The 25,160-nt window shown below is 44.5% G+C and overlaps 1 protein-coding gene across 1 annotated transcript in view; it reads left to right on the top strand.

Moving 5' to 3' along the window:
- huwe1 (HECT, UBA and WWE domain containing E3 ubiquitin protein ligase 1) overlaps window positions 1–25,160 on the top strand; it is a 286,355-nt gene that overhangs the window by 126,968 nt on the left and 134,227 nt on the right. Inside the window, exons 27-36 of the mRNA XM_063034669.1 lie at window positions 331–443; window positions 3,965–4,156; window positions 7,151–7,367; window positions 10,814–10,936; window positions 11,144–11,378; window positions 14,521–14,754; window positions 19,110–19,238; window positions 22,505–22,600; window positions 23,880–24,149; window positions 24,601–24,753. Of these exons, the coding sequence (XP_062890739.1) occupies window positions 331–443; window positions 3,965–4,156; window positions 7,151–7,367; window positions 10,814–10,936; window positions 11,144–11,378; window positions 14,521–14,754; window positions 19,110–19,238; window positions 22,505–22,600; window positions 23,880–24,149; window positions 24,601–24,753 (1,762 nt within the window). The remainder of the gene's footprint in view (window positions 1–330; window positions 444–3,964; window positions 4,157–7,150; window positions 7,368–10,813; window positions 10,937–11,143; window positions 11,379–14,520; window positions 14,755–19,109; window positions 19,239–22,504; window positions 22,601–23,879; window positions 24,150–24,600; window positions 24,754–25,160) is intronic.

Genomic DNA, 25,160 nt, shown 5'->3' with positions numbered 1-25,160 from the left:
CTTCAAATATACCCAGTGCCTTGGTCTCCACAGCTGTCTGTGGCAAGGAACTTCAAAGCTGCACCTACTCTGGCTAAAAAAATTTCCTCCTCATCTCTGTTCTAAAGGAATGTAGACCTTTCAGTACTTGATAGGTTTCAATAAGATGCTCTCTTATTCTTCTAATCTCCAGTTAGTACAAGCCCAGAACCATCAAACAAACCCTCTCCAATGCCAACACATCCTTTTGTAGATAAGTGGCCCAAACAGAGTTGAGAGAGATAATAAATCAGGTTTATTATTAGCAGTTTGAGATGACAAGCACGTAGCTAACACTGCCCTTGCGTTTAGTCTACCAGCAGGTTGCGAGTTTGGTCAGGCTGACATGCAGAAGTTGGTGCCAAAGGAGGAGAAACCTGCTGCTACTGCCGCGCCGGGTTCCGCAGCCGGAGGGAAGAGACCAGGTGAGCTGTTAGCCAGGTAGTGCGGATTTGAATTACATGGGTTCAGGGAGCTACTTTATCTGCTGTTTTAGGAATTTGCTGTGGTGTGTTTATCAGGGCATGACATGCAACAAAACTCAACATTTAACCATGAGAAGGAATTAAATCTAAAATAAAGTATACATTGGGACCAGTACATTTTGGCCCAATTAAGCAATTGTCCCAATTAGCTGAAGCTTCATGGAAATTAGTTAAAAAGGTATTTTAAAAAAAAGATAAACTACCATTTAATTGAGTAACAAAGTCTGCATTTAAATGAAATACAGAATAAATTGGAACATTACCATTGCGACAACATTACTATAAAACTGTATTAGTTCCTAATAGTTATCGATAGAGGTATTCATCTGCTATATGCTGCTGTGTATGGGAAGGGTTAGCACTTCTTGTAGAGTGGCTTTTAGTGTCCATTCCAGCTCACTCACCTTTGATCCCCACCAGACGATCAACTCTCACCCGTAAGTAGCTGTACTGTTTGCATGCCACAGCAGCCACTCCCTGGTATACTATTTTGACAGGCGGACTAAACCAAGTGAGAGTCGCTGTTGGGCTTCATACCCTGATGAAATAGGGTCATGCTTGTCCTAGTATGTGGTCTGCTCTGGGGGACTGGTGGCATGAGATTGACAGTGAGATCAGTGGCCAAGGAGGCGGTTATGGAAGGCTTCACGGAGAGGGAAGGACATGACAAGGAAGAAGTCATGATCATCCACTGCAACCAAAGAAGACCCCTGTTTGTGAGGACTACACGTACCAATGGACCTAGACTTCTGAGATCAAGATTGTGGAACTGTCCTATTGCAACAGCTTTTCTACTTTAAAATCTTCCCCACACAGATTTCACTGTCATCGTCAAATACAAGATACAACTAACAAACTGCCATGTTCTTTTGATTAACTGTAAATGAACAAAATTAGGGCATACCTACTGCAGATAATGGACTGCCGTCATACAATGCTTTTAACAAATCCATCCTCTAAGTTTTCATTTTCAATTTTCAATATTCAAGATAATTGTCTACCTTCAAATTCTTCATAGATCCCAACTTGTTGGAGTACTAAAATTATTCTATTTTCACTCACGGCAGTTTCTGGCATTCTGGCCTGAATGTTTGAAACCGCATTGAACAAAACAATTTAAAATTGTCATGCTGCTTACTTCTCGCCGACTATCAGTAGCAAATATCACTGCTTTTTGAATACAAGTGTAAACAAATGATGTTATTTAAAAGTAGATCTCTAAGCATGGTTTAGTGTCTAACAGCCAGACAGGTTCATGCAACTGACGCTAGTTAGAAATTGTTCATCAACAGTCTCTTGTCCCAATTAAGCGGCACAGCATCCCAAATAATCGAAAGGAATCCGGGCTGTTTTCTCCATTAGTTTTTGTTCTTTATGGGTTGTCCCAGATACGTGTTAGCTCAGGTTAACTGATGGACCAATTAATCAGAATCCACTGTATCTAAAAAAAAACTACTAAAGTTAGAGATTAAAGCTGTAAAATGTACTTTAATAAATAAATAAATAACAGCTTTTATTTACAATGTAAACTGCATTATCAAAAGTGGTTTGAAGTGTTAACAGTGTAATGACAGAGAGGGTAGTGGGGCTAACTAGAATCGTTGATCAGATTAACCTGCTGAGGGAAGAAACTTAAGATGGTGTGATGTTATTGTTGTGTAGCGCTCTGACGCTTTCCAGAAGGGAGCTTTTGGAAAAGGCAATTAGTTGGGTGGGTAGTGTCTACAATGAATTTTCCTGCCTGCTGCTTAGTCCTGGACACAGACAAGTCCTGCAGTGATGGGTAGACTGTAGCCAGTCTACCTGACAGTTTGCTGCAGTTTTCGTCTACTGTGAGAGGGTGCTGCACCAAACTAGACAGTAATAGCTGATGCTCTCCTGGCAGTGTAGAATTGCAGTGCTATGTTCTGTGTGGTTTTAGATGGAGTGTATTCTGCTTGGAGTTTGGTGAGCTGTGATGTTCTGTGGCGATCTGTTCTAGGACTCCTGATTTTTTTTTTGTGTGATTTTTATAAATGACTTGGATGAGGAAGTGCAAGGGTGGGTTGATAACATGAAGGTTGATGGAGCAGTGGTTGATCTGCAAGGTTGTTGAGGATTAGGATGCAGAACTGGGCTGAGAAGTGGCTCATGATTCACTTTGGAAGGTGAAATTTGAAAGCAGAATGTAGGGTCATTGGCATTGTGGAGTAACAGAGGAATCTTGGAGTCCATGTCTGTGATCACTCAGAAAGTTGCTGTACAAGTTTGTTAAGGAGTATGGTGTATTGGCCTTCAGTAGGCAGGGGATTGAATTAAAGAGCCAGTGTTGCAGCTCTATAAATCCCCGGTTAGACCACACTTGGAAAATTGTGTTCAGTTCTAGTTGCCTCGTTATAGGAAGCATGTGGTAACTTTAGAGAGGGTGCAGAGGATATTTACCAGGATACTGCCTGAATTAGAGAGCATGTCTTGTGAGGATACTAAGCGAGGTAGGGCTCTCCTCTTTGGAGGGGAGCATAAGGGGTGACTTGATAGAGGTGTACAAGATAATGAAAGGCATAGATTGAGTGGACAGCCAGAGACTTTTTCCCAGGATGGACATGGCTAATTCAAGGGGTATAAGTTTAAGGTGACTGGAGGAAAATATAAGGGGGATGTCAGAGGTAGTTTTTTAAATTTTCCAGAGTGCTAAGTGATTGGAAAGGTAGAGGCAGATATATTAGAGGCATTTAAGGCACATGGATGACAGAAAAATGGAGGTGATGTGGTAGGGAAGGGTTAGTTTGAACTTGGAGTAGGTTAAGAGATTGGCTCAACATGGTGGGCTGAAGAGCCTGTTGTTTTCTATGGTCTCAATGTAGGATAGAAGCTGGGTGATTGGTATGTATTGAAAATATGAGAGACTGCAGATACAGGAGATGTGGAGCAACACGCAAGATGCAGGAGGAGCTCACTGGATGAGCCAGCAGCTTCAGAGGGAAACGGACAGTTGCCATTTGAGGTTGAGACCCTCTACCAAGAGTAGAAAGAATGCGGGGAGGTAGCCAGTACAACACGTTGGGTGTAGTACAGTCTGGCAGGTGACTGCTGGATCCAGGTGAGAGGGCGATGATAAACTGACAGCTGAGCTGAGACGGAAAGCGGGGAGGTAGCCAGTACAACACGTTGGGTGGAGCACAGTCTGGCAGGTGATTGGTGGATCCAGGTGAGAGGACGATGATAGACAGACAGCTGAGGGAGCGGGAGAGTGGGAGTGATGTGAGAAGCTGGGAGGTGACGAAGGGTTGAAGGGGATGGAATCTGATAGGAGAGGATAGTAGACCGTGAAATAAAGCTGCTTTTGCTTAGTTATCATTTTAAGACAATCAGGGGAGGGTGAAAGTGCTGGAAGCACTGAAGGATACAGATGCTCTTTGACCCAGCATTTTTTAACCCTGAAACTCATTTATTTCTTCTCCCCTTTGTTAATGGTCTCTCAGAAGCTGAGATGGAGGCGACAGGTAGCGGTGTGGAGACGTCAGCGCAGGGCCTGCTGGAGGGGATAAGCCTGGATGGGGACACCCTAGCCCCGATGGAAACTGACGAGCCCAGCACGTCCGATGCCAAGGGCAAGTCCAAGATCACCCCAGCCATGGCTGCACGGATTAAGCAGATCAAGCCTTTGCTCTCAGGTGAGCTGTTGGGGTGGTGAAGCCATTTGATAGTTATAGAACAGTAAAGCACAGAAACAGGCCTTTTAAACCATGCTGCATAGTCACATTGACATACAGCTGGACCATAGCCCTATGTACCCCTCCCAATCATGTATCTATCCAAACTTCTCTTAAATGCTGAAATCAAACCCACATTCACCACTTCTGCTGGCAGCTCATTCCACACTCTCATCACCCTCTAAATAATGAGGTTCCCCTTTCACCCTTAACCCTTAACCCATGACCTCTAGTTGTAGTCTCACCCAACCTTAGCTGAAATCAAACCAACCTCAATAGCTGTTTGCATTTACCCTACCTATACCCCTCAGAATTTTGTATACCTCTATCAAATCTTTCCTCATTTTGCTGTGCTTTAGGGAATAAAGTTCTGACCTATTCAGTCTTTCCAATTACTCGGGTCCTCAGTTCCTGCAAATCTGTTAGTTGGTGACTAGAACTGCATATAATACTCCATATGAGGCCTGTTTTGTGCAACTTCAACATAACATTGTAACTCCTGTATTCAGTAATTTGATTTATGAAAACCACTGTGCCAGAATCTCTCTTTTTCGATCCTACCTACCTGTGATGCCACTTTCAGGGAATTGTTGATCTGTATCCCCAATAAGTACAGGCTCAGAGTCCCTCTCCAATGCAGCACATCTTTTCCTAGATAAGGGGCCAAACACTGCTCGCAATAATCCAAGTGCGGTGTGATCAGTGCCTTATAAAGACTCAGCATTACATTTTTGTTTATATTCTAGCCTTCTTGAAATGAATGCTAATGTTGCATTTGCCTTCCTTACCACTGATTCAACCTGCAAGTTAACATTTAGGGAATCCTTCACCAGGTGCCTTTGCAAAGCAACCGTTGTATTGATCCCATCTTTTAGCACTTGGCCAGCATGCTTCTAGCTGAGGCCATTCGAGTGCTCATCTCGACACTTAAATCTTGTCTGGGACTACCACCACTTTCTCAGGCAGTATATCGCAGGTCCTCGCCACTCTTGGTGAAAAATGCCTCCCTTTACCCTAAATCTACAATTCTAAGGGGAAACACTTCCTGCAGTCTACCAAATTATGCCGATCATAATTGTATCATTCCCTTTTAGCCTCCTTCAGCTCAAGAGGAAATAGGCTTACCTTTCCCAATCTCCTGATAACAGAGAGGCTGCGTCCCACCCTCTCCAGTTGCACCTTTGATATTGTTGCTGGCAGCCTCAAGGATCTTAGAGTTATACAGTTTGGAAGCAGGCCGTTTGGCCCGACTGCTCCACACCGACCAAGATGCCCATTCACGTTGAACCGTATTGGATAGATTGTGAGAGGGCGTCAAATATGCACACAGTGAATCGTTTGAACCCCGTACGTGCCGAGGACTCTCTCTCTTCTGGATGCCTATTTTCGAGTGCACCTGCTTCCACCTGATTGCTGTCGCACTGTAAGTTGCCGTCCGTGTACTGTTACTAATGTGACTCAAGTAACAACGCTCAATCCTGCTGACTCCATCGTTGTTCTTGCTTCCAGCATACATCACACAAGTGAATCCCATTTGCCCATGTTTGGCCAATAACCTACCAAATCTGTTCAACTGTCTATTAAAAATTATTGCAGCTGCCTCAGCCACTGCCACTGGCAGCTCATTCCACATACATTTCATCCTCTGCATTCATAAAAATTTCCTTCAGGCTCTTAATTAGATCTGCTTCCCACATTAAACCTTTGGTCTGTAGATCTTAATTCATCAACCATGGGGAAAAAGACTGAATGGTCACCCTATCCACACCCGTCATGATTTGATATACCTATGTAAGATTGCCTCTCAGTTTATTGTACTCCAGGGAATAATATCCATACTTGTATAACCTCTCCCTACACTCGTTCCTTAAGTGCTGGTTACACCCTTGTAAATCTTTCCTGCAGTCTTTCTAGTTTAGTCATCTTTCCTATATACCATATTCCAAATGCGGTCTCACCAACATCTTGTGCAGTCACACCATGACCTCCCAACTTCCATAGGCCATGCCCTGACTGATGAAAGCCTGTATACCAAATACCACTTCACCATTCCCCTCCTGCTTTTATATACTTCTATAAGGTAACCTGTTTCCTACACCCAACTGAATAAAGTCCTTGCCTGTCCAATCTATTCCTTCAACTCAGATCCTTGTTCCTCAACAATGTCCTTTTAAATCTTTCGTACAGTCTTGGGGGACCAAAACTGAGCACAATACTTCAAATGCAGCCTCCCCAGTGCCGTCATCTCCTCTTTCAGGAAACCATGTTGAATCTTATCCCTCTCATCTTAAACTAATGCCTTCTAGTTCTTGATTGTAGTGTACCTGCATTTTTGTTATACATGGGGTGTTTTTTTCCTATATCTCATGGGTAACGAGACTTAATGTATTTGACAAATGCTACCCCCCCCGCCCCCCAATGTTTTCTCCCTTTTCATGTCTTCCTCTCACACGGTTGTTGGACATGTTGTGTGCAGACTGTCTGCTCTTGGTAATCAGGATTGTCCCTGAGCTGCTGTTCACACCTTCCTGGAAACGGCAGCAAGTAGGAGCAGGAACTTTGTTCCTCAACTTTTTATAGGAATAGCTTTTTTTTCCCTGATTTCTGAGTGGATTATGAACCAACCCATGAGTATGGCCTCACTATTTTTGCTGTCATTTTATGTTATGTTTTTCATTTGATTTTATTTATATATATTTTAATTGCAATTTATAGTTTTTATGTATTGCACAGTACGGCTGCCACAAAACAAGAAATTGCATGATATGCGTCAGTGATAAAACTTTGGATTCTGTGTTTACTTTTCCCTTACCATTCATAGCACAGGATGCCAGCAGCTCCCTCTTCAGGCGATTTTTTTTGTTATATATCTAAAGCAGTTTGCTTCACTTAATCCTGCTTTCTCCCCCAACCCCTCACACTTAATGGCTCTCTCCTTCGGCCTCGTCAATCCAGCATCCTCGAGGCTCGGCAGGGCTCTGGCTGAGCTCTTTGGCTTGTTGGTGAAGCTGTGCGTCGGATCACCCGTGCGGCAGAGACGGAGTCATCACCCTGCCAGCACGACGACAGCGCCCACACCCGCAGCACGGGGGACTGCGTCTGCTCTCACTAAGCTGCTAACAAAAGGATTGTCGTGGCAGCCACCACCTTACACGCCAACTCCTCGATTCAGGTACGTCCTTGTAGTTGGGGTTTGCTTTACAATGTGAAGTTAAGTTGGTTTGAAGTGTGAATAAGGAAGCCTGTTCAGCAACATTCCCACTTTCAGCTACATGGACCAACCATTGATCTGAGCAGGAAATTTTTACATGGTCTGAAAACCTAAAATGTTCTTTTTAATAATATGCATACTATGAATAGTTAGAATGAAACTTTTAAAATTGTGTATTTTTAATTTTATTTATTAATTGAAGGATATAATGAAATATAGTACTGCAAAGAAAACCTTTCACATTTCATAAACTTGTATGTCTTTATTACAAATCCGATGTCTATAAACATCGTCCAGATTAATTTCACATCCAGATGAACGATGTCTTAATCTGCATTAGGTCATCGGAATGTTCCACTTCTGGTCTGTTTCTGGATTTCCATTTGATTGAATTCATAAGGCAGAATCAACATTCGCAGTCAGCACTAGAGCCTGAAATGTTCCAATGATGTCAACAGGAATTGACAGTTCTTCAAATTCTTCGTTTCTAAGCACGTAGTTCAACATATCAATGAATGTCTTAATTGAATCAGGCTTAACTTTTTCTGAAACGATAAATTTGAAATTACAATATTGCTGCAATATTTTTGAGGCAGTTCTTTCATTGTAGTTTGTAATTGAAGCTGAGTATTCTCTCGTACAAGTTCAAAATTGGTTGCGTTTGCAATAGCAACAGGGTCAAAAGCTTGCCATTCTCAGAACTTAACTTCAGAAAATCTCTTATCCAAGTGATTACACAAACTTTAAATGAATTGAATAATAGACACATTATCGACGTCAGAACTTACAGATGCAAGCACACCTTTTACTTTGTCATTTTCAGTTGTGCAGCAACAAAGGCTGTGTGTGTGGGAGCATTTCAGTTACTGCGGGGCCATGCACCCAAAGCTTAGAGAGAACGGTGCTGTTCAGTACTGTATCTGCCAGGGAGCGTTATTTGTTAACACCGGCCAGTAAAAAACTGTTCATCCTTAATCACAGTAACGTAGCAGCTAGCATAGATGCTTTACAGTGCGGGCAGTCAGGTTCAATTCCCATCACGTCTCCCTCCTCCCTCCCCCCACCCCCCCAACCATGTAGGTTTCGTCAGGGTGTTCTGGTTTCCTCCCACCACATTCCAAAGCTGTACCAGTTCTCAGTCATGTGGGTGTAATTGGACAGCAGTGGTTTGTCGTACTGGAAGGGCCTTTTACCATGCTGTCTTTCTTTCCTTTTTTTTGGCATGTGCCTGCGTGCGTGCGAGTCTATGTGTGTGCGTCTGCTTGTCTGTGCGTGTATCCGTGATAATGGCTTTTACAAGGCGTGGAGAGAGAGAGAGAGAGTTTGTGTAGCGTGCTACTCCTCTCACAGACATTTTTGCAGTATTTTCCATTTATGAGGTCGAGTTGCGATCTCGACATTCAACCCGGCACAGATGGAAAGCGTACCTGGGAGTGGACCCGACCAGTTTCAAACCCGGGAACCTCCGCTCCCGGGTCCGGCGCCAATGTCGTTGTGCCACCAGCTGGCCCGCCATGCTGTCTTTCTAAATAAGTAAATCAATAAATGGAATGAAGCTAGACTCCCCACACCCACTATCCAGTTGATGTACACCAACATAATTTTATAAACCTCCAGAAGGTCTGATTTACTTATGTGTCACAAATATATCAAAACATACAGTGAAATGCTTTGTTTGCCTCAAAAACCCGAGCCCTTCAGCCGCCTCGACTGTTGGCAAGGCCACGTATCTTTAAAGCCTTCCAGTCTAGGCAACAAGGTCGAGGTGGTAGAACGATGCCACTGTGGCACCCGGGGCACTTGAATTCAAATAACTAAGCTTAACATTGGGTTAACACAAAATATTGGGGGGGGGGTGCGCGCGGCGTGGAAGGAATAAAGGACTGTTTGATCCACCTGACTTCCTTCAGGGGAAGAAGTGTGGCATCTTAACAACCACAAGAGATTCTGCAGACGCTAGAGATCCTAAGTATCACACAAAAATGCTGGAGGTACTCAGCAGGTCAGGCAGCATCTATGGAGAGGAATAAGTAGTCGACATTTCTGGCCAAGATTTTTCGTAAGGACTGGAGAGGAAGGGGTAGAAGCCAGAAGACGGTGTAGGGCGAGTGGAAGGAGAAGGGAGAAACCAGGTGAGGGGGACTATTCCTCTCTAAACCTCTGAACTTCTTTGCACTCTGGAGGGACTCAGCGTGTGAGGCAGCATCTACAAGGGGACACTTTGGGCCATGACTGACTCCTGATGAAACTTTGACTGTTTATTCCTCTCCGTAGATGCTGTATGATCTGCTGAGTTCCTCCAGCATTTTGTTACGTGTTACTTTGGCATCTTCAATATGCGTGTCTCGAGACATGCCAGTAGAGTCAATCAGTGTAGAATCAATGTTGTGAAGCTCAGAAACAGACCATTTGACCCAACGAGCCAATATTGGCCAGGTTGCCTATTTGAGCTAAACCCATTTTCCTGCACTTGGCCCATATCCTCCTAAGCCTTTCCTATCCATGTACCTGTTTAGATATTTTTTTAAAAATGTAATTATACCTACCTCTACCACTTTCTCAAGCATTTTATTCCATGTCTGCAACACACTGAAAAAGTTTCCCTCTCAGGTGCCCTGTTTAAAAAAAAATACCCTGCCCACCCACCTTAAATCTATTCCTTTAAACCCAACTCTGGGTATGCCCTTCATGATATTTATAACCTCCATAACAGGGCTTCACAACCTGGGGTCCATGGATCCCTTGGTCCGTGGGATGCAACAGGTTGGGAACCATGCTCTATAGGTACTCCCCCCCCCCCCCCGCCCCACCCACCGCCTCCTCTACCTCGGGAAATAGCTCTCCAGTAACACGCTTTTGAATCATTTCTGTGCTCTTTCTCTCTTCATGACACTCTCCTTACAGCTAGGCAATCAGAACTGAACATAAAGCTCTAAGTGTGGCCTGATCAGTGTCTTGTAAAGATGCACCGTGGTATCCAAGCTCTTGTACTCAGTGGCCTGACCAATGAAAGCAAGTGTGCCAAATCCCCTTTTCACCGTCCCATCTAGCCATGTTGCCACTTTGAGGGGATTATGTACTTGTATGGTGTATGGTGACACTTAAATACCTTAGGTCAGGGGTCGGCAACCTTTTTGCCTCTGTGGGCCTGATCGCGTATTAATGAGCAGACGGTGGGCCAGATAAATGCCATTAAATGCTTGAAATATGGGAATTATGCATTTAAATACATCTAGTTATGTTCTGCCTCAAATTAATGAATACAGAATGCTAGAAAATCATTTGTGCTTAAGGTTGCCTACCCCCGCCTTAGGTTATTAGTATTGGGGATGGACGATAAATGCTGGCATTGCTGAGCAGTGACTGACTGAGCCCTGAGGTTCATATGGTTTTTCTTTTTCGGTCAGGCTGACCTTCTTCATTTGCTCAGTGGGATTCACCTCACCCATGCTGTTCGATGAGAGGAAGTACCCCTATCATTTGATGCTGCAGAAGTTCCTGTGCTCTGGAGGACATGATGCCCTATTTGAGTGAGTACTCCTGCTCAAAAAGTTGGCAAGTGCCCACATTGTTTGTCATGTGTCATTCTCTGAATTTGTGGATCTCAGTTGTTTTGTACTTCCTGGGAACTGACTTGCAATATTTGAGAGTAACGTGGTATTTCTGTTAGTTAATTTCCTTGTCTGGTTTCAACCCACCCCCTCCCCCCTTGTACATTCTTGACTCTGTTCCACCAGGACCTTTAATTGGGCCTTGTCCATGGGGGGTAAAGTGCCAGTCACTGAAGGCCTGGAGCATACGGATCTGCCGGACGGCACGGGCGAGTTCCTTGATGCCTGGCTGATGCTTGTGGAGAAGATGGTGAATCCAACAACTGTCCTGGAGTCCCCCCACTCCCTGCCTGCCAAACCTCCTGGAGGCCAGAACTTCCCACAGTTCAGCGCACTGAGGTTCCTGGTGGTTACCCAGAAGGTAGGTTCACATCTGTGATTGCGTTGAGCCTAGATTGATTCTATAACGATGAACATTAAAGTCCAAAGTAAATTTGTAATCAAAGTACAGATGTCACCATATACAACCTTGAGATATAATAATAATAAAAAAATAAATAAGCCATCAATATTGAGAACATGAAAGTGAGTCCATAGGTTGTGGGAACATTTTAGTGATGGGGCAAGCGAAGTTGAGTGAAGTCATCCCCTTTGGTTCAAGAGCCTGATGGACTGTTCCTGAACCTGGTGGTGAGAGTCTTGAGGCTCCTATACCTTATGTATCTGATGGCAGCAATGAGAAGAGAACATGGTGTGGGTGTTGGGAGTCCCTGATGACGGACTTTACCTGTGATGCGCATTAGTTTTTTTTGTCACATGTAGTGACAAAAACATACAGTGGAGTGCATTGTTTACATCACAACAAACACAGCCCATATGTGCTCAACAGAACCCGCAAGCTTTGCCATGCATCCGGGGCCAACATAGTATGCCCACAATTCATGAGCCCTTACTAATCCGTGTGCTGTTGGAACGCGGGAGGATACTGGTGCATTGCAGTGGGAATTGAACTCCAATCCTGCAGCTATGCTAACTGTTGTGCTCCCGTATCAGATAATCAAAGAAATGACCCTTATGACCCACCTTGTCCCTGCTGACTGTGCCTGCATTATGCCTATAACCTTCCACTTTTCCTTATCCAGATACTTTTTAAACACTGTCAGTTCATTCTGAGTATACACCATATGAGTATGACCTCTCAAATCTCCCTCAAGTTTTCCCTCTCACCTCAAGCCTTCTGCACAGCGGTAGAGTGGAGATACATCTCTACTAAAGGTGGTGTAAGGTGCTCCTTCCCTGCTCCTACTAGCCTGCAGGTCACCCTTGGGCAAGGAGTAGCAACTGCTTAGCCCCCTCCCACCCCACCTCAATCAGGGTCACGTGAAGCCATGGGAGCAGGTGGTGGGTGGTCGTATGAACAACCAGTGCATATCACAGGTCCTGGTTATGTGACCACTGATGCCAGGCAGACGATCCCTGAGGAGTATTAATAATGGCTGGGGTCATCCATCTTGTAAAGACACTGCCCAGAAGAAGGCAACGGAAAAGTAGTTCTGTAGAAAAATTTCCCTTAAACAATAATGGTCATGAGATTGTGATCGCCCTTTCCTACGACACGGCATATAATGATGATAATGATGACAGCAGCAGACTTATCAGTCCATTGTGCCTTCACCGCTGCGATGATTATTGAGGGGTTCTAGCGCCAAGAAACAGGCAGTTCTGCCAGTGTAGTTCATGTTGAACTGTTATTCTGCCAGCACCTGGACCATAAACCTCCATACCCCTCCACTCCATGCACTTACCCAAACCTCTCTTAAATGTTGGAAATGAACCAGCATCTTCCAGTTTGGCTGGCAGCTTGGTCCATACTCGCACCACCCTCGGAGTAAAGAATTCCCCCTCAGGTTCCCCTTAAATATTTCAACTTTTACCCTCATAATTTTGTACACCTCTATCAGATTTCCCCTCAATCTTATATGCGCCAGGGAATCAGGGCCTAACCTATTCAACCTTCCCTATAGCCAGGTAATCAAGCCCATTGTTAATTTTCTCTGTATTTCTTCAGTGAACAGAACTGCAAACAATATTCCAAATTTGGCCTCACCTATGTCTTGTACAAATTCAGTATAGCATCTCATCTCCTGTACTCAGTATTCTGATTAATGAAGGTCAGTGTGCTGAGTGCGCTTTTTAGATTAGATTCAACTTTATTGTCATTGTGCCGAGTACAGATACAATGCCAATGAATTGCAGTTAGCATCTGACCAGAAATGCAAAGAATAGTGTTATTTACAAAATAACTGCGAATAAAAAATAAGTGCTACAGCACACAAATAGAAAAGTACTGAGACAGTACAATATGGGTGCAATACTGCTTAGCGCTGTGATGTGAGGTTCAGCAGGGTCACAGCCTCAGGGAAGAAGCTCTTCCTGTGCCTGCTGGTACGGGAGCAGAGGCTCCTGTAGCGCCTGCCGGATGGGAGGAGAGTAAAAAGTCCATGGTTAGGGTGAGATGCATCCTTGATAATGCTCTTCACCCTGCCCAGACAGCGTTTATGGTAGATGTTCTCAATAGTGAGCAAATGGGTGCCGATAATCCGCTGGGCAGTTTTCACCACATGCTGGAGTGCTTTGCGTTCTGATACTGGACAATTACCATACCACACTTTTCAACTTATGTTACCACTTTCAAGGAATTATGGATCTGTATTCCCAGATCTCTTTGTTCTACCACACTTCCCAGTGCTCCACTGTGGAAGTCCTACCCTGGCTTGTCTTCCCAAAGTGCAGCACCTCATGCTTGTCTGTTATCTCTCAGCCCATTTTTCCAGCTGGGCAAGATCCCAGTGCAAGCTTTGATATTCTTCCTCATTGTCCAATACACCCCCATTTTTGGTTTCATTCATCAATTTGCTGGTCCAGTTTACCATATTATCATCCAAATACTTATGCACCAAGGATCAACTTTATTTGCCATATATAATTACACGTCTTCCGGGGTGGGTAGTGCTTGCAATGATTTTCCCTGCCCACTTTATCCCAGACACATACAGGTACTACAGTGATGCAGACAATGACTTTTTTGGATGACCTGACAGTTTGCTGTAGTTCTCATACATCGTGAGGAGATGCTGCACAAAACCAGACAGTAATGGCTGATGCGAGGATGCTCTCTATGATGGCAATGTAGAATAACACCAGTATGTTCTGGGGAAAATGGGTCTTTATTAACTGCTGCAAGAAGTGCATCCTCTGCTGGGCCTTTCTGTTAATGAAGGAGATGTGGCTCTCCCATATAAGATCCTGTGAAGTGAAGATACCCAGGAATCTGATTGTTGAAACAGTGCTAACTGTAGATTTGTTGATAATCAGGTAGATTTAGGGCAGGTGTCAGATGAATTTTCCATAAATGCGTGATTGTAATAGAGGTAGAATAGAGTGTTAATTTTTCCAGCTCAGTAAGATCAAATGAGCTTCTAGGCAAGAACACTGGTAGATTAGCCTTAAGTTGATGTCTGTCCTCCCTCATGGCTCAAGTTTTCATCTTCCATGATCCTTAGGCAGCCTTTAACTGCATCAAGAACTTGTGGGACCGAAAACCTCTGAAGGTGTATGGCGGCCGCATGGCTGAGTCAATGCTGGCCATCTTGTGCCACATCCTGAGGGGCGAGCCAGTCATCCGCGAACGGCTCTCCAAGGAGAAGGAAGGGAGCCGGACAGAGGAGGAGGGTCCCCAGGAGGAGGGGTCGGCGCCGAGGCGGGAGCCCCAAGTCAACCAACAACAGCTTCAACAGGTATGTGACAGGCGGATGTACGGCCGAGTCTGCCGGGGATTAAAAGTGGTCGGGGAGGTGGAGCTAGGAAGCCATTTAGCAGGTTTACATAAGACCATAAAGTGTCGTAGCAGAATTAAGCCATTCTATCATGGCTGATTTATAACCCTCTCTACCCCATTCTTGCAAATCTCCTCTGGAGATGGTCACGAGAATGATCCCAGGAATGAAAGGTTTAACCTATGAGGTGTGTTTATCTCCAGGCCTGAGTGGGGATCTCATTGAAACCTAATGAATATTGGAAGAACTAGACAGAGTGGAAGTGAAGAGGATGTTTCCTTTAGTGGAGGAGCCTAGGACCAGAGGGCAGAGCTTCAGAAGAGAAACATGTCCCTTAGTAAGGGAGTCAAAGGGCAGGGAGTAGACAGGAGAATGGGTTGAGAGGGATAATAAATTATCCATGATGGAACGGCAGAGAAGGTCAATGGTCCAAATGGCTTAATTCTGGTTTTATGTCTTATAATTGTATTCTCCTGCCTTCTTCCTGTAACTTTTTGTTCCCTTACTAATCACGATCCTATCACCCTTCCCTTTAAATAATGACTTACCCTCCTTAGTCAATATTCGGTAGGTATGGTGGTGAATGCAGTGCTGCCTGTTTTCATGCTGCTGAGAGGGGCAAGTTCAAAGGGGATGTTTGGGGGAAGTCTTTTTACACAGAGAATGGCTGAGCCTCGAATATGTTGCCACATCTGGTGCATTGCATTCAGTTCAGGTCTCTCCATTACAGGAAGGATGTGGGGGCTTTGGAGAGAGTGCAGGGAAGGTCCACCAGGATGCTGCCTGGATTAGACTGTATGAGCTAGAAGGAGAGTTTGGACAAACTTGGGTTGTTTTCTCAAGCTCCTTGGAGGCAGAGAAGGGCTGGCCTGATACAGGTTCATAAAATAATGAGTGGCATAAATAGGGAAGGTGATCTTTTTTTCCTAATATAGAAATGTCAAATACCAGGGGATAGGTCTAAGGCAGGGGTTTTGAAACTTTTTTTTTAATACCATGGATCAATACCGTTAATAGCGGGGTCTTTGGACCCCATGTTGGGAACCCCTGATCTAAGGTGAGGGCGAAAAGTTTAAAGATGGGGAGAAATTTATTTTTTTCACAGTGGTGGGTGCCTGGAATGGTCCAGGATACTTTCTGGATTTAGAGAGTTTTAGCTACATGGACGGGCTGGGTTGTTACCTCTAGAGTAGTGGAGTTCTCTTTTTTTTTGCCCCAGGACAGAGGGAGGAAAAGAGATGTGCAATGTATAGGCTATGTTTGTTTTTTTACACAGAGTGGTGGGTTCCTGGAGTGTGCTGCTGTGAGGAAGTGGTGGGTGCAGGCACAATAATGGCTGTTAGCTGGAAATGGAGGCATCCCGGCCATGTGCAGGCAGAAGGGATTGCGTTTAATTCCACATCATGTTCCAGCACAGGCACAGTGGACCAAAGGATTTGTTCCTGCACCGTTGTACTGTTCTCAGTTCAGTTTATTATGTTGTCTAAGATTTGAAGTCCTGAGGCAGGGGGTATTGAGAATGGCTAACTAAGCTGAAGTGGTCCGATTGGAGCCCACAGGTACACCAAGCAACTGGGAAAATAATTGACATGTTACAGACTAGAATCTAATCCAGAGGTTTCAGAGTTTATATATAAACCAACAGATCACTAGGGCCTACATATGGAATACCTGATGTCAGGGAATGGGTTACTGGCTTATATCTGATCCAGGGATTCAGGAGTTTATATATAGAATAACACATCCCGGGAGTGGATTACAGGCTGGGAACTGGTTCAGGGGTTAATATATAGAATAACAGAAACCCTGAGTGGGTTACAGGCTGCGATCTAACAGTGTTTGGGATGTCTTTATATAGAATAATAGATCCCTAAGATTGGGTTATAGGCTGGGAACTGATCCAGAGATTCAGGGTTTTATATATAGAATAACAGATCCCCGGGAATCGGTTACAGGCTGGGTTCAATGATTTGAAAACAGAGTAACATTTACCAAGGAATGGTATACGGGCTGGAACCTAACTGGGGAAAGTGGTAGGGTTATATAGAAAATAAAGGTCCTGAATATGGGATAATGGTCGGCCTTTATTGCCCAAGGATTTGACCATGCCTACAATAATGTTCCTAGGTCTCATTCTCGCCATGGAATTAATCCATCAGAATTATTGTCCCTAACTTATATGATGCGAAATTTGTCATTTCAGTTCAGCACTGTGCAGGTCCTTTGGCCCACAACATTGTGCTGACCTTTTAACCACAGTTAATTTAAGGCTTCCCTCCTACGTAGCCCTCTTTTTCTTTCATGCATATGCCTATCTCAGAGCCTCTTAAGTGTTTTTAATTTATTTTCCCTTACCACCACCCCTGGCAGGGCGTTCTGCATGCCCACTACTCTCTCTGTAAAAAGAAAATTGCTACTTGTGGCATCTACCGCACTTCCACCAATACTTCCCTTCGATCGCCTTAAGAGTGCACACTCTCATATTAGCTATTTCTGCCCTGGGAAAAGGTCTTTGGCTGTCCATTCTGAGCTATGCCTCTTATCATTTTGTAAAACTCTCAAGTCACCTGTCATCCTCCTCATCACCAAAAAGAAAATCCCCAGCTCGCTCAAGTTTTCCTCATAGGACATGCTTTCTAATCCAGGCAGCATCCTGATAAATCTCCTCTGCACCTTCTCTAAAGCTTCCACATCCTTCCTACAAGTGACCAGGTTGAGGGATATGTCATACACCCACAAATGGAATCAGCTCGGGAAGACTGTGTTGTTTTGGCATGGATATGGTGGGCTGAAGGAACAGTGTCTGTGCTATGATAAAGATAAATTTTGTCTCTTCTCTTACTGTAACAGTCCTGGGTCTGGTTATTTTATCTAACCCTTCCGTTTAATAGAGACTTCCATTTTTCTATCATCTGTGTGCCTGTGAGTTGCTTAAATGTCCCTAATGTATCTGTCTCTACCACCACCCCTTTCAGGGCGTTCCACACACCCATCACTCTGACATCCCACCTATACTTTCTTCCACTCAGATTTGTTATTATCTATGGCTACCTCAGGAGATGCTGGCTGGTGGCGCAGTGACATCAGCGCCGGACTCCGGAGCGAAGGTTCCCGGGTTCGAACCCAGTCGGGCCGCTCCCGGCCGCGTTTTCCATCCATGTTGGGTTGAGTGTCGAGCTCACAACTCGGCCTTGTTAAAAAGAAAAACTGCTCTGTGAGAAGGATGTGGGGGACCACTCACAGAATATTTCCTCCAAGACAACCACTTGGAAAAAGTGGTCGCCAAGGCTCTGGCAGAGTATGGCACACAAAAAAAAACCCAGGAGAAATGTGCTGGCTATCTACTTGATCTGTGCCTCTGATAATCTTATCAAGTCAGCTCTCATCCTCCATCACTCCAAAAAGAAAAGCCCTAACTCACTCAGCAACACAGAGCAAAGACAAAAACTTGCAAAATTGTGCAAAATTTAAAAGAATAATGAGTTACTGTTCACCATCTTTTTGTAAACCTGAAAGTGGAGGGGATGAAGCTGTTTCAGGTTTTTGTACTCCCTCCCCGCCCCACTTCCCCAATGATAGTAATGGGAAGTGTAACTAGTGAAATTTGGTGCAACAAAGGGTCACCAGATTGTTTCCTGGAGTGGGGATCTCTCCTGTGAGGACAATTAGTCCAATATTCTTAAGTTCAGAAGAGTGAATTGAGATAATAAGATATTAAGAGAATCAGTGGATATAAGGTTAGTACTGAATGACGGGGTGGAGATACGTCTCTACCAAAAGAGGAGTAAGGCGCTCCTTCCCTCCGCTAGCCAACAAGTCACTCTTGGGCAAGGTGTAGCACCTGCTTAGTCCCCCCTTGATCAGGGTCACGTGAAGCCATGGGAGCGGGTGGTTGATGGTCGTATGAGCAACCGGTGCAGATCACAGGTCCTGGTTATGTAACCGCTGACACCAGGCAGGCAATCTCTGAAGAGTATTGAGAATGGCCGGTGTCACCTGTCTTGTAAAGACACTGCCCAGAAGAAGGCAATGGCAAACCACTTCTGTAGAAAAATTTGCCAAGAACGGTCACGGTTGTGAGAGCATGGTCACCCACATCATTAGACATGGCACATAATGATGATTAAGGTAAATAATCAGCCTTGATCTTGCTGGGTGACTGAGCCAATGTGAGGTCTGATTGACCACCCCTTGCCACTTGTTAGGTGGGTCATTATTAGATTCATGCCCAGACCATGTCAGAAGCAAGGCAGTGTCTCCTTTGCATGTGTTGGAAAAGCTCTCGATTGGACTGTGGTCTTGTTTTTGTTTTTCAGCTGATGGACATGGGCTTCACACGGGAGCATGCCATGGAGGCCCTGCTGAACACCAGCAGCATGGAGCAGGCGACAGAGTACCTGCTGACACACCCTCCCCCACTCCTGAGTGGCACCGTCCGCGTGAGGGCAAGTGTTAACTTTTTCCCTTTTTAAACCGACTTACCTTTTGTAGCTGGAGGCTTCTGCAATCCAATGATTCAGAAATTAAGAGTGAGGTGTAAAACTTGTTGCTTACGATCATTTTATTGAGTGTTACAAGAGCAATGGAAGAAACGTGGTAAGACAGACAAAAGCAGGAAAGAGCGGGGGGAAAGAAAGCAGTGGTCAGCATGCTGGTGATGAGCTGCATGGCCTGATTCTGCACCGCATAAGGCTCGGGATTCCACTTAGCCAATGGTCCCCATTAAAATGTGTGAATGTAAGAAAAGAGACACGAGATGCTGGAAATCTGGAGGAACTCAGCAGGACAGGCAGCTTCTGGGGAGAGTAAATTGGTTTATTTTTGTCACGTGTACTGAGGTACCGGGAAAAAGTCTGTCTTGCAGACCATTCATACAGATCAATTCATTATACCAGTGCATTGAGGTGGTACAGGGAAAAACAATAATAGAGTGCCGAGGAAAGTGTTACTGTTACATAGAAAACTAGTGCACACAGACAATAAGATGCCGGGTCATGTTGGACCCTGATTCAAAGGCCCCTCAGAAGTTAAGAATGAGGCATAAAACTTGTTCCTAACAATCAGTTTATTAAGTATTACAAGAACAAAGAAGATGAAGGGCGAAGAAGCATGAGGAGAGAACAAAGAAGAGCAGAGGAAAAGAGTAAACAATCGTGTTCTGTACTTGCACCAGACCAGTGATAACAGTAAATTCCATTGAAGTTCCAATTGAATAGCCAGATTGATGTGACATCTGCCACTGAAACCAGGAAGTTCCCAGAAAAATACAGAGACAACTGTAACTACAAAAAAAAGTTGCTGAACAATTACATTTATATAGATGATTATATAAAAGGACAAACAAGCATAAGGATGTTAAGCTAGAAAATTAGCAATTATATAGGCCAATCCAGCGGGAGGTTTGGGTCCAGATGCAGAGCTGCCTCATGTCTGGCACTTCTGTCATGTTTCCGGCTTCACTTTCTGACACCAATAAGTAGCACAAAAAGAGCGGGGTGGGCGAAGGTAGTGATCATGGGTTCAATATTCATTCAGAAATCGGACGGCAGAGGGGAAGAGTCGTTGAGTGCGCGCGTTGAGGCTCGCGCACCTCCTTCCTGATGGTAGCGGTGAGATGAGCACGTATCCTTGATGATGGGGGTCCTCAGTGATGGATGGCCTCACTTTAAGGATGCTGGATGCTGGGGAGGCGGGTATCCATGATAGAACAGGCTGAGTTCACAGCTTTCGGCAGCTTCTTTCAGTGCTGTGCAGTGCCCCCACCACCTCCCCTATACCAGACGGTGATGTAGCCGGTTAGAATACTTTACAGTGCCAGTGATTGGGGTTGAATTCTCTCCAGTGTCTACCAGGAGTTTGTAAGTTCTCACTGTGACTATGTGGAATTCCTCTCGGTGCTCTGTCTTTCTCTCACATTCGACAGCACATCTTCAAACTGTGTTGGTCATTGACACCAAACAACACATATCAGTGTATGTTTCCGTGTACATATTACAAATAAAACAAATCTCTGTTAACGGTCTCCAGCTTCACGTTGCTCCACTTGACTTATTTCCTCTTTAGTTAGCACCTGGAGAAGAGAGGATGCGACTAACAGCTCAATGTTGAATTTATTGTCACATGCACGAGTACAGGTATGCCCAGGTGCAACGAAAAACTTGCAGCACCATCACAGGCAGAGAGCATCGTAAAAGCAACACTCAAGGACAAGAAATTAACATAAGTTATATGCAATTTTTATGTAGAACCAAAATGCAAAGACCATTGTTGTGTCAAGTGGGCACAGTGTTGCTGTACTGGGGTAGAGAGAAGGGTTTTGCTGGTTGGTTTAAGAACCAAACGTTTGAAGGGAAGGGGCTGTTCCTGATCCTGGTCATGTGGGACTTCAGGCTTCTGCATCTCCTGTCTGATGGTAGCTGCGAAAAGATTGCATCGCCCAGATGCTGGGGATTTTTGATGATGCAGCATCTCCTACAGATATTGAGGATGGTGAGGAAGGATGTGCCATGATATATTGGGCTGAACACAATTACAATAGAAGTCCATTGTAGTGCAACGAGTTGCTGTAACGAGGTAATGATTAGTGTCGTGCCAGTTGGTTCAAGAATCAAATGATAGAAGGGAAGTCGCTGTTCTTGAATCTGGTGGGGTGGGACTTCTGTATCTCCTGCCCAATGAGAGCTGTGAGAAGAGAGCAGTGGTGACCACTTTGTTCCAAAAGAGATTTTGTATGTGGTTCTAATTGTGTTGTTTCTCATTAAAAATTGTGTATAAATTATGTTTATTTGTTTTCTCTATGAGTGATGCTCTGTGCCTGTGATACTACTGCAAGTTTATGGATATTGCCTTCTTTAGGCAGCACCTCCTGTGGTGAAGGAGGGGTGCGCTTTGTAATTTGGGCACAGTCCAGTACTCTTTTCAGCTGCTTGTGCTCCTGTGCTGGCGAATTACATGATGCATCTAGTTGGGATATGTTCAACAGTATGTCTGTTAGCCTGTTTGGTTACATGTCGAGCCACCTCGATCTCCTAGTGATGCTGGTGCACCTCCCTTTTGATTGTGTCCGTGTGCTGGTCCCTGGACAGGGTCACTTGAAAGGTTAATGGTTTTTGTTTACGATTGTTACACGTACCACAATAATGTTCATACAGATCAAATCAATGCTCAGTTCATTGAGCTAGAATAACAATGCTGAATAAAGCTTAAAAGTTGTCAAATAAAGTGCTGTGTAGGTAAATGATAAAATGCAGGGTCATGATGAGGTAGATTGTGAGGTTGGGTCCATTTTATCATACTGGGGAACCATTCAATAGTCTTGGAATTGGCTTATTATTGTCACGTGTACTGAGATAGAGTTCAAAGCTTATCTTGCATACTGTTCATACAGATTGGACTGATCATGCTATACTTCTCTGCAGTTTCTTGTATATTGGGTATTGAGGTGGAAAACAATGACAATACAGAATGAACTGTAAAAAGCTCAGTACAGGTAAACAATAAAATGGAGGGTCATCTTGAAGTAGATTGTGAGGCTGGGAGTCCATCTTATCATACAAGAAGTCTGTTCTAGAGTCTGATAACAGCAGGATACAAGCCTTCATGCTCAGGAATTGAAAGCTATTAGTTCTTGTGTAAATTATAAGTTAAAGGGAAATCATACTACTCTCTCCCTGCCTCTTCATGTCTAATAGTTATTTTTACTTGTTCACAGGAGCTCAGCATGTCTGAGGAGGACCAGATGATGAGGGCAATAGCCATGTCACTGGGTCAGGATATTCCAATGGACCAGAGTACAGAATCACCAGAGGTAATTTAGCATGAAACATTTATTTTTTTTAATTTAGAGATGCTAAACAGTAATACCCCTTCTGGACAAACAAGCATGCGCTGCCCAGTCATGCCCATGTGACTGACTTGCTCGTCTGTAATATGGGAGGGAACCCACGTGGTCTTGGGGCCAATGTACAAACTCATCAAAGCAGCAGCAACTGAACCCAAGACACTGGTGATGTAAAGCATGACTGTAACTGCTGCACTACCTTGCTGCATAGCCCTCCTATGTATGTGCCCAGAGACCTCATGTTACCTGAATGCACTGAGTATGAACAGTCTGCAAGGCAAGTTTTCCACTATGCCTCAGTGCATGTGCCAATAATAAACTGATTCCAGTTCTTCTGGTGACATTTATACCAATCTGAGGCACCACTCTCCCACCTTTCATTGATCCCATCAGACAATGGAGCAGAATTAGGCTATTCAGCCCGTTGAATCTGCTGCACCATTCATTCATGGTTGATATATTATCCCTCTCTCCTCCATTTTCCTGCCTTGTTGTTCCCAGCAATCATGCTGGTGTGTCCTGAGGTGCAAAGGTTTGCTGAAGTCCACTTTCCCCAGTAAAGAGATCATTTCAACCCAAATGTCCCAGATTCTGAGACGATTTAAGACCCAGAATCAGGATAAGGTATACTATCACAGACATATGCCATGAAATTTGTTGTTTAGTGGCAGCATTTTAGATAATAAATAACAAATGACTATAACTTAGAATCAGAAGTATATGTCAAAAATTAAATACATAGTGCAAAAATTGTGAAGTAGTATTCATGTCAGAGGAGCCAGGCGGGTCCAAGGAGAAGAGAGTCCAAGTAAAAGAAGTGCAAAAGGTGGTCTGGTCTTGTACCAGACTGATTCTATTGAAATTACAACAGATAACATTAACTCATCAGATAGCCCCATTCAAGTAATATTAATCCTGCCACTAAAAACAAGCAGTTTCCAGAAAAATACGGAGGCAATTACAAAATGGAAAATTTGCTGAACGCTTGCATTTCTTTAAGTGATTATATAAAAACAAAAACAAGCATAAGAAAGTTAAACTACAAGAAAAGTAACAGCCCAATCCAACGACTCTGACATGGCCTCTCTATTGTGGCCTTTACAGATCTGATGTGGGTACTGTTGTGTGGGTGATATTTACACTTGGGTGTTGTATGTGACCTCAGGTCTCAGTTCCTCGTGTGCGAACTGACCTGCCTGACTTGTCCCGTGGGCCCTGTCCTCACTTCTCTGCCCTTCCGCCCCAGGAAGCAGCCCGTCGCAAGGAGGAGGAAGAGCGCAAGGCCCGTGAGAAGCAAGAGGAGGAGGAAGTGAAGAGCCTGGAGCGGTACCAGGATGCCGAGCCCCTGGAGCCCGATGAGCTCAATGTGTTCACGGAGAAGATGCTGCCTGGCTGCTTCCACCTGCTGGATGAGCTGCCGGACACAGTGTACCGCGTCTGTGATCTGATCATGACCGCCGTCAAGCGCAATGGAGCGGACTACAGGGACCTGATCCTGAAGCAGGTTGTGGAGCAGGTGAGTTTCTGTGTTCACCAATTTTCAAACTAACTATTATTGACATGTATACCAAGATGCAGTGAAAAGTTATTGCTCTGTGCCATCCAGGCAGATTGGTTGCATACACAAGTCCTCCGTATCAGCTTTATTATCACTGACATTTGTTGTGAAATTTGTTTTATGGCAGATGAAAAATTACCATAAATTACAATTGCAATGAGGGAAAATGAGGTAGTGCTCATGATCAGTTCAAAAATGCTTTGACTAAAGCATTGAGTTTGAGCCTTCAGGCTCCTGTTCCTTGTCCCCGATGGCAGTTGTGGGTGAGCAAATGGTTCCACGTTATCCAGAACAAATTCAAACCAAAAAAAATAAAGCCAGTTAGCAGACAGTGAATTACATATAAGATTTCTGCTAATTCTTCATTCTTCACAAATTTGCTTCAAATCACTGCCGTTTCTCTCCACAGGTATGGGAAGCTGCCAATGTCCTCATCAAAGCAGCACTGCCCCTGACCACGAGCGACACAAAGACTGTGGCGGAATGGACGAGCCAAATGGCCACGCTGCCGCAAGCATCCAACCTTGCCACCAGGATCCTGCTGCTCACGCTGCTGTTTGAGGTACCCGCTTCACATCCTTTGTACTTCAGAGCCAGTGGGCCCTTTATTCAGGGCAGGGGGAGGGGGTCAATGAAATGAATGCACAGAATGCCGTAGGATGGTGTGGGTGTTAGGGATGGAAGGAGAGCTGTACGGTTAGTTGCCACGTTAGGTCCCCGTGTGGTATGTTGGAGGTGGTTCCCCAGTGTCGGTAAATGGCCATTTGTAAGGTGCCAAGGAATGTCGAAATATGTCTGCCTAGTGCTCACCAATTAACCAGAGCAGATTACAGGGGAATGTCGTCTCTCATTGGGATTGGGTAGTTTTCAGCAATTTTAGAACATAGTACAGAGCAGGAACAGGCCCTTTGGAGCAACGTGTCTGTGTTGACCACGCTGCCAATCTCATTAGGCCCACCTGCCTATATG

The sequence above is a fragment of the Mobula hypostoma genome, chromosome 28, assembly GCF_963921235.1.
Source record: "Mobula hypostoma chromosome 28, sMobHyp1.1, whole genome shotgun sequence".
NCBI classification, from domain to species: domain Eukaryota; kingdom Metazoa; phylum Chordata; class Chondrichthyes; order Myliobatiformes; family Myliobatidae; genus Mobula; species Mobula hypostoma.
Note: the sequence above shows the minus strand (reverse complement) of the source record. Positions and strands in the feature narration are given on the sequence as shown.